Source organism: Rattus norvegicus, chromosome 15 (genome assembly GCF_036323735.1).
Source record: "Rattus norvegicus strain BN/NHsdMcwi chromosome 15, GRCr8, whole genome shotgun sequence".
Lineage (NCBI taxonomy): Eukaryota > Metazoa > Chordata > Mammalia > Rodentia > Muridae > Rattus > Rattus norvegicus.
In genome coordinates this window covers 28,251,633-28,261,881 of record NC_086033.1, presented here as the reverse complement: position 1 = coordinate 28,261,881, position 10,249 = coordinate 28,251,633, and the positions used below count along the sequence as shown (strand labels likewise).

General features: G+C 41.3%; 2 gene segments (V, D, J or C); both read right to left on the bottom strand.

Moving 5' to 3' along the window:
* Positions 1 to 742: 742 nt before the first annotated feature.
* LOC134482268 (T cell receptor delta variable 1-like) lies at positions 743 to 1,428 on the bottom strand. The segment is given in 2 exon segments: positions 743 to 1,152; positions 1,380 to 1,428. Coding segments are annotated over 2 exon segments (459 nt in total).
* A 6,788-nt stretch (positions 1,429 to 8,216) lies between these two features.
* LOC103693850 (T cell receptor alpha variable 23/delta variable 6-like) lies at positions 8,217 to 8,789 on the bottom strand. The segment is given in 2 exon segments: positions 8,217 to 8,602; positions 8,738 to 8,789. Coding segments are annotated over 2 exon segments (438 nt in total).
* Between the last annotated feature and the right edge of the window lie 1,460 nt (positions 8,790 to 10,249).

Sequence of the window (10,249 nt, the reverse complement as noted above, 5' to 3'; positions counted from 1 at the left end):
TTATTTTTATATAGCCCTGCAGATTCAGTCCCCATAAATATTTGATGTCCATTAGATTCCAGCTCACTTTACCATTAACACTCTTCTCCTTACTTCTACAGCTTTTCTTTATTCAGGTCGAGTCTGTGTGTATCATGTTGGCAAATGGCACAACTTCTTCTGATGCTCCCCCAAACCACAGGGACTGAGGAGGTGAGGGAGGTTTATCCTATGAGATTCCATTGGCTTTCTGGGTATTACTGAATTTTCACAAATCTCAGGACTGCCAGGTGCTACGCTCATGTACCTGTCCTCCCCAACTGCTGGTTAAGCTGAACTTCAGTACCTCAGGCTCAGTACTAGATACAAAGGTAAAGATTGGTGGAGTAACCCAGTCACCACCAGTATTTCATGGAGATAAATCATTATAGTCTGTCTCTGACTACTTTACTCATGCTGGATCTCCTTCTGAGTGTAACTTTCTCCAGGAAATTATGCTCTTTGCTATTCCAGATGCATCCTCTGAGGTATGTTCTGTTAACAAATTAAAGAGAAACTTCAAATTATTGTGGTGCAAGATTCCCAAGTACAGAAAATATTACACATATTCTCAGCAGTCTATTTTTAACTCTGTTTTAAGTCAGTGTAGTATACAAAGCCGCTCACAATAATTATTTCTAAATTGCATGCCCTGAGGTTTTACTTAGAAACACAGTTCTGAAGCAGACCACAGACGGAGCATCCACAGTTGAGATCTTCTTGTTCAGGATGTGCAGGCGTGCGTCTCAGCTGGGCTCCCTCTCTCACAGAGCCTCTGCTTAAGGAGCCCCAGTTTTTGTTCAGCTTGTGCCATCACTTCAAACAGTGTGTCACTTTCCCAGAGAGCACAGAAATACTTCCCCGAATCCTCTGGTCGAGAGGCTGAAATGACAAGGCTGATGGACTTGAGTGATTTCTGGAAGACTACAGAATAGCGGCCGCTCCTCTGGTTCTGAGAATCAAAAGAAGGTTGGCGAATAAGGAAAATTATATCTCCACTGAGAAGCTGCTTGTACCAAAAAAGATGATAAAAGTTCTGACTTGTCTCATATGAACAGTCCAGGGTGACTTCTTCCCCCTCCTGCCTGCTTTCTGTTGACTGAACCTGAGTCACTTTCTGGGCCATATTACATCCTGCAAAACAACCAGAAGAACGAATTAAAAGCTTATCCTGTGGAAGTGTGAACCAAACACTGTTGGAATTGGGCACCTTAGGACCCAAAGAGAAAGCTGACTGAATACACATTGTGCTGGCTTGGCTTCCCTCCAATCCTTCTTGCCCCTCGTGTCTATAGGAACTGTCATATGCCTGGGACAATGCTTCCTGTTAGATTTTCTTAGTTATACACGATGCATCATACCAGATAAAGCCAAGGCCACCAGCACACAGAGCAGGCTCTGAGGAGGCATGTGGCACTTGTCCCTCTGCATGAGTGTGTCTGTTCCGCCTCAGCTCAGCTCTCAGTCTGAGCAACAGGCAGTGTGCACATGAACTGCCTGTGTGTCTTTCATTACCTCAAGCAGGAAATGGGGTTTTGTGTGGTCATAGGCCACAAGTTCCATACATGGAGATCAAATGTGTAGCTCACCACAGACCTTTACTTGCTTCCTTGTTTTTCTTAGTAGTCAAAAGAGGCAGCACTTAGAAAAGGGAGCTTCAGAAAACTCATGCCTGCTAAGGGTGTAGCTGCTTTATACACGTGGGTGCTATTCTGTTGTCAAATTAAGCTAAATAAAAATAATAAGTTCTCAAGGATCTCATAAATTACCCCATCAACCTTTGGGATCTGAAATAATCTTTCTCTCTTAGTGAGTGTGTTGATCTATCTAAATTCTGCAATGAACAAAGTTAGTTTTAATCACATGGTAAAGGATAGTAGATCAGAATTATTAAAGATCCCTGTTTGTTTATAGTCTGTAAAATAGTAAGAGGAATGACATAATAATCTTTAGAGGCTAAGTAGATGCTCAGTGTGTCAGGGGTCAGTTATGAATCATGAGTCATCTCCAGCAGTCACACATGAATTCAGTTGCTGTGGGTGCACCTGAAGTCTGAGCACTAAGAAGCAGAGACAGGAGAATCCTGGAATCTCACTGGTCAGTCAGTCAGTGGGCTTCAGTCTCAGTGAAAACCTCAACCAAAGACACCAATCAATCAAACAAACAATTATTCAATCAATAAATGTAGAAAGCAATAGAGGAGGATACCTAATTTGACCACTGGTTCACACACAAACACAAACACAAATATACACAGACAGGGAGAAAGATGAACAGAGAGACAAAGATACACACACATACACACACAAACATACACAAACACACATATGCACACAGAGAGACAGATGCACAGAGAAAGAGAAACATACATACAGAGATGGGGCAGGGAAGATAGACAGACAGACATTATACCAATTAAAAAACCCTCCATTACAAAAAATGATTAGGTTTTTAAAGTCTAACATCAAGTTTTATTCAGAAGGTATGTTCATTTCTCTCCAAACAGAGAACTATACTTATTATATGTCCTTGAAATTTCTGTCCCACTGACATGAAAGATTCAGTCTTGCTTGTTAAATTCTGTGTATTTTTAATTTACAAAACGGTCTCATAATAAGCTTGCCAGGTCTCTCTGTGACTCAAACCTATTACATGTCCACGCTACACATAAACCATCTGTACTTAGAAACATGCTAATTCCAGGTGACTTGGTGGTGGAATTTCTGTGTCCTGCTGTATCCTATTTTGAGTGTAGCTCTTCATCTTCCAGGTGTAGTCGTTAATCCAAGAAGCAATCAAAAGAGAAAATGCAAACAAGGTCTCTGAAACAGCTCCAGCCTTTCTGAGATCAAGTGACCAATAAGCAAGTACATCAGAGACTACTGAGGACTCTGAGGTATCCTCCTCTGTTCACTTCACTACTGAGAGCTGAGATCACATGCCCTGGACTGCAGTCTCTGTACTTAGCAGGAGACCATGGGAGCCACAGCAGCCTGAGGAGCTCAAGATGGCAGGGCTCTGCCCCTGCTCTAGTTCTCCACAGAACAGGTGAATGTTCTGCTGCATGGCCACAGCCTCTGAGATGTGGCTTTGGAGTACACTGGGTTTGAGTCCTGGGCTGAACAATTGGTCTTATTCTAAATGCTCCTGTGTCTTTCCTTGTGATTTATTGATAGACAATACTTCCTAGTGAAGACAAAGTTTAAGATTGGTAGAGAGACAGCTCATCAGTGAACAGCACTTGCTGCTAATAATAAAGGTAGAAGCTCAGCTCCCAGGACATTTGACAGGCTAAGTGTCCTGCAAAAACTCAAACTCCAGCCTTGAGGGATTGGACACCATCTTTTGTCCTTCACATGCACACAGGAGTGACTAACCAAGTATATACACAAGGCTTTGTATACTCACACAGATGTGGATGACAGCACACACACACACACACACACACACACACACAAAATCAATCAATCAAACCTTGTAAAAAGAATAAAGCTTAATATTCAAAAGTCATAAAAAGAAGTTAGTAATTCAGGAAAATTGGGATAATAGTGTGCTTAGTTCAGAAGGGGAAAGGAAGTTTAATACAGATGGAGAGAGAGAGAGAGAGAGAGAGAGAGAGAGAGAGAGAGAGAGAGAGTAATGCCACTGAGGATGTTTGAAATAGTCTTAAAGATACTTATTGTTTCATGTTTACTTGAATTACATTCTGTATTTTTTAAGGAAGTTATCCCACTCAAGGTGGCAATACCCCCTCAAGAGACAGATCATCTAATAAGAAACCAAATGCCAGGCATGAGAAACTTCTTTCCATATGTGGATCATGGGAATCCAAGAGGCTCTAGGAAGAGTGCTGGCTATTCCTGTTGTCCTTGGATACCAGAGATTGAAGTCAAGTCCCTATTGAAGATACAGTGCACGTTGTTCATAGGACTTTAAAGACTTGAACTGGATCTGACCTGAAAACCTCGCTGCTGACCGCTAACTTTCATAACATCAAAAGGTGCCATTCAAGTTGCCAAAGCAGGGAAGACACCAATAGTTCTACCTTGACGTGATTCTTATGAATCACATTAGTGAACAACCCTGCAAGGTACTTACACAGGTGCAATGGTTGTAAACAATGCCTCTCAAGAGGGAAACCAGGCTTGGCATTAAAAGGTAGCTACCTACTCAAACCTCATGAAGTTATGGGTCTTAGAGGAGAATCTACTATTACCACTTAATAAACTAGAAACCTTTATAAACTGTAGTCTAAATACTCCTCCTTATGCCCATGAGTAAGTGTCGCTCTCCTGTTTCTCAAGGAAGTTTTCTTTTGCAGCAGATGGAGACTGTTATAGGAAACTCCTGGTCAAAATATAGCGAACAATCGATCATGGGATAGTCAGCCCCTTGAATACATCTACAGCAAGATGCTGTATCTCTCTCTACATCCACATCTATGCTGAATACTCAGAAAACACTGGAGAAAAGAAGGCAGCAAGAAAGTCTAAAAGTCAGAAGGACAGGAAGTCTGCTGTAAGAAGACTGTCTGTTAGAAATGACAGGGAAGAGATGCTCTTGGTTGATACCACAACAGACTGCATAACTAGTCCTGAACAATGATGGTGCCCATAGACATAGTAAATGTCATGGGGCTCCATCCCTAGACAAAGAACTATAGACAACTGAGTACTGCTGCCAGGGACAAACGGACATCCCCAGGGAGGAGCATTTGATGAATGCTACAGCATCAAGTGGTCAGCACAGAAATCACACAAGCAACACCATACACAACACAACAGGTTGTATTTATATAGTCATATACACACACTAGAGGTGTGTGTGTTTGTGTGTGTGTGTGTGTGTGTGTGTGTGTGTGTGTGTGTGTGTGTGTATGTGTAAAAGGGTAACCATAGAAACAGTGGCCATGGATTTGAAATTACTATTGGAGAGCTTAAGTGAAGCTGGAGGTGGAGGACACAGAAGGTGTTTCATGGAGGGAAGAGGAGGGGAAAATGAGGTAAATATGTTTTAATTAAAATAAAAATAATAACTTAAAATATCAAAGTTAATAAATCAATCTGTGATCTGTGATAAGGCCTGAGGGGACATCTCAGAACAAAATTTTTTAATTTTTATTTATTGCCTCATAAAATAAATTTTTCATGCAATATTTTTACTCATATTCTTTCCCCTTACCCCAACACCTTCCAAATCCTTTCCCCTACCTTCTACCTAACCCAACTCCATGATCTCTCCCTCTCCCTCTCCCTCTCCCTCTCTCTCTCTCTCTCTCTCTCTCTCTCTCTCTCTCTTCTCTGTCTGTCTGTCTGCCTCAAAACCATTATTTTTTTTAAAAAATGTAATAGATTAAAAAAACAGTGAAAAGACAAAACCAAACCAAATCAAAAGCACAGAGAGAATGTGGAATCCATTATGTGTTAGGGGTCCTGCCCTGTAGTGTAGGTGGAACGCAGACTACCATGCTAATTAGGGTAATCAAGATTATAAGAGCCCTTTAATTTTTGGCCAGTGACCAATAAAGTGGTAATGCCTTAGAGTCTCTTGGTGTCAAAGGTCAGGCATACAGCATTTTTATAAAAACCATGAAAGACAAAGTTATATCAAAGTTCAGCTAGTGTCTTAGTAACTTTGTAACTTCTATTTTGACACAACGTAGTAGGTATTTCAGGTACAACATAACATTTATTTCGACTCTGTCTTCAATTATTTTATTCATATTTAGTCACTATAAATAACATTTTGGTAAATATGTCTGGACCAAGGTCAGGGTTATAGAGATTCCCAATGTGTAGTCAAGGCAGATGCAACTGAGAAATGTGAAAACAGACATAAAATTGAGTAAGGAGACAGAGCTGCCTCACTGATGTCGTGGTTGACATGGAAGAAAAGTGGTTTTCTTTAGCACCAGGAACCAATTGCAATAGCTTCTTCCCTTTTGCAATCAACACTTTTGTTCCTATTGGATGTTTAATCAGGTTTTCCCCTCCCATAACTCCTGCCTTGTCAGTTTTGCTTTCTTTTGGCATGTTTAAATTTATTGGCCTGTTTGTTGTTTTGATTATTATTTTGTGGGTTTTGATTTTGTTGTTTGGGGTGGGTGATATTTTTGTTTTATTTTGATTTTTGAAACTGAGAGAGGGAGAAAGAATATGAAGTTGGTAGACTGGAAAAGGGAGTTGGGAAGATAAGCATGAGTCCCCACTCTATTGCCTAGACTCACTCAACTGTCAACTGTTCTGAGTCCAGTCTGATTAAAGGTGAAACATGATCACCAATCCTGGCTTTTTGCAGAGACAAACCAGAAATCCTTACCCTTCCTTCCTCCTTACCCCCAAACCACTGGGAATTCACATCCACAAAACATCACAGAAAAATAAAATCAAAACAGATTTGTGAGACTGAACTGTCACGTTGGGTCCTGAAGAGCCAATGGCCCCGACAAAGGCTTATCCGATGACACAGCTCTGGGAATCTTGGCAGGAGTTGGAGAAGGAGAAGCATGAGAGTGAGGAGCTTCAGTATCTAGATGTTCGGTGATGCCATTCACTGTCACAGGAGCCTATAGTTGGTGTTGTTCTTCAGTTATTGTTAGAGTTTTCAGAAAAAGAAAACTCCTCTGTAAATCATCTTTCTCTCACAAAACCATGACTACATCAGCAATGGCCCAAATATTTATTTCTTCAGACACTGAAGCATGGAGACCCCCACACACAATTGACTGCAGGCTGAAAATGCATCTGGCAAAGGAATTTATGTCAAACCTCAAACTCCAAAAGCAGACATTTGCTTGCCCACCACAGGAAGACACCGAAGTGGTTATTGTTATGTTATACTACATCAATCTGTCATAACTCTCTCTCAGCTCTCTTTAAATAATTTCCAGCCTTTCATTCCAGAGGAAGCTCAGGGTTCGGCCTCAAGGTACCCAGAGTTTCCAAATTCTCTGTGGTACATCCTTAAGTATGCATTCCCTCTCCTGCTGACATCCAAGCTCAGTGTCTGCATTCTGAATCCTACCCCAATCAGATGCAAATACTGTTTCCAATTTCTGACTCTAGTTTAAAATGTGACAAGGACAGAAGATTTTGAAGGACATGGGAAGGTCACTTACTGGTATTTTGAGATATATCTCCTATGCTTAATGCCAACTGGCTTTATTTTCCTTTGTAACTTTCCCTTTGTGATACTGAAAATCTATTCACTGTGGATGAGAAAGAGAATTTATAGCGTTCACATTCTTAAATTAAATACCTTGCACAGTGTTTTTGTTCATGTTGTTCTCCTGAGACAGAGGTCCACTGTGTTGCTAAGGCGAGATTCCCAGTCCTAGGCTCACATTCCTCCTCACTTGGCTTCCATCTTGTCACATCAACTCTGTGACAAGAAAATATTTAAATGTATAAGACAATGAAAGTTTTTCCATTAGAAATCTGGTTGGCATTTCTATAGCACCAAATGAGTAAACCTTGCAAACTGTTATGCAATAAGAGGTCCTTTTTCAATTCTGTGCATTGCAGATGGCCGTACAGATGGGAGCTGATTTTATATGATAGGAGTTTTACATCCACTTTATATTTTGTTCATCTGTGAAATATACATGTGAAATTATTTCTTTAGTGAAGGTTATGCATTTTCATTATATGAGGAAATTGAATTCTTCATTCCCCACTGATGTCTTCTGTCTATTGTAGACATGACTGCATCCTTGTGAAAACCTCCTGCTTTGCATACTTGAATTTGTTGGAGGTAGATGAGGATATGAGAGGCAAAACAAGAGGAAGTGGTCATGTGAATCACCACTTCTCTGGTCATCAGAGGAAACTAAGGTAAAAGAAAGCTCTATGTGATTCCTATCCCAGGAGCCAAAGTCATTGCCTCCTGACACTGCACTGTAACACCACACATTCAGAACACTGTTGACAACAGTGCAGGGAGACAGGGACTCTGTAATTTATAGTTGCCACAAACCAATCACACAGAGAACTATTTATACAACTACGCAGCAAAGTGGTTCATCTAAACTAGCTAAGGGAATAGATGGAAGACGCCAGCTGCTCTTAAGGGAGACGGGAGAAAGCAAGCCATGACTCCAGCTTGGTCTGTCTCTGGACCAATGGTCTAATCCTCACACTCACTGAGTGATCTCTTCACCTGCTCCTGCACATGACAACTCCTGTGCATCTCTGCCAGGCTCAGCCTGCAGCAGGGCTTTGCTGGAGCCTCAGCTGCAGGTTTGGGTCTGGGCTGCAGGTGTGTGGAGAGCACTGTGCCCTTGCTGCACAGAAGTAGGTGGCTGAGTCTCCAGGCTGAGAGTCTTCGATGTGCAAGGAGAGCCGTTTCTCACTTTTCCTGAGGAAAACTGTAAATCTTCCGTCTTCCTTTTTATAGGACACTGAACTTATGGCTATCAGGAGTACAGGGCCTTCCCCAGGGAACTGCCGATACCATGGGAAGTAGCTAAAAGTGCTATCCTCATAACTGCAGTTCAGAACTGTGGTTTCTCCTTCCCAGACTGTCAGAGATTGGGGACTTTGTTTCACCTGCTGCTGGTCACGTCTCTCCTGCTGGCCACTCACCCCTGTGTAGAGAAATAACTGTTGTTAGCTTCCCAGGAATGTACTTCCTGCTTATGATAACATGACTTCCTGGTGCCCCAATTCTCTTGTGCCTCCACATTAATCCCATATCCTCGGGTTTCTCCTCCATGACTCACCAGCCAGGTGAAGGCCTAGGAGTAAAAACGATGCTGTCAGGATCTTGTTCATTTCTCCTAGACTGAAGGTTGTGGGGAACTCAGGTGGCCATTTTTCTCCCCACAGAGCACTGTCTCCAACTTCACAGGCACCTCAGTTCTTTCAGCAGGCTCCACCCTTCACAATCACTTTTTCTTCTAAAGCTCTTTCTGACTTACGAAGCACTTCCCATTCTGCTCAAATTTAGTACTGCTGTAAGCAGAGTCCTGAGACTCAGGAACCCTGACACTGTAATTCTGCTATCATAGGTTGTTGGTAAAATTTTGTGTTGATAAAGCCACCAAGTATAGCAGTGTGTATTTTCTGAAATGAAGACGAAAAGAAAAGAAAGAAGGAAAGAAAAAAAAAAAGAAAGAGAGAGAGAGTGTGGACAATGCTCCCAATTCAGTCAGAGAAGATCCTGACTGAGGAGATGCTTTAGCTCTCTTCACATCATGAGTAGATTTCCCAGTGGGAAGGAGATATAACAATTCTAGGCTCAGGTCATATCAGTGTGGCAGAATAACAGACAAGGTCTGGGTGACAGCTTTGCAAATGTATATTAGAGGACTTGATGTGGCCCTGGTCTTGAATCTGGTAACATTTAATTCTAAAGTCTTATTTGTCAGTCCTATGATCCTGGGATAGACAGATGCAGTATTTTCAATTAATTTCAGTTTGCCCCAGTGGAGTATTATCAGGTCTATCAACCTTGTTCCATAGTCGGTCCAGTGCCCTACAAAATTGGCTCTATGATTGAGGTTTTGTTTTGATTTGTGTTTTTGTTTTGGTGTGCGCTTTCTGACTCATTTTGTTTTGTTTTTATATTTTCTATTATTAGTTTTTGTTTGTTTATTTTGATGTTTATATTTTTAGTGGAAAGAGAGATAAGAAGAAAGATCATAAATTCAGGTAGGTAGGGTTGTGGAGAGAAGCAGGGGAGCTGAATTATGATCAAAATAAGTTTTATTAAAAGTTTAATAAAATTTTTAAACAGTAATAAAGATTAAAAAAGAAAGGAAATTACCAATGATTGAGATCTTCTACTTCTATGTATTTCTCAATGCTAGGGAGATACTACATATGCATTTTACCACAGCAAGGCCATGATAGCCAAGATGCAGAACCAGCCTGGTACCACCTGTCACCAGACGAACAAGATACTGCACATGAGAAGAGAGAGTGTCCTCAGCCATGTGAAGGAACAAAATCCTGCCATTTGTAGGAAAATAGAGCTGGAAGATATGATGTTAAGTAGCATCAACACATAAAGAAATAGATCATAATTTGTTTTTATGTGTGAAAACTAGAAAGGAAAACATAAGGTGATCTGAAGACAGAAGCAAGTTAGGTTGAAGATGAGGCAGACCTGCTATGCATTTGCTGAGTGCCCAGCTGCCCACTGCATGGGCAGCGCTTGGGTGTCTTTCATGACATGCCCAGTTCCAATCTTCTACAGAGAACAGAAACCTGAAGGCTCCCTAAGACACCTG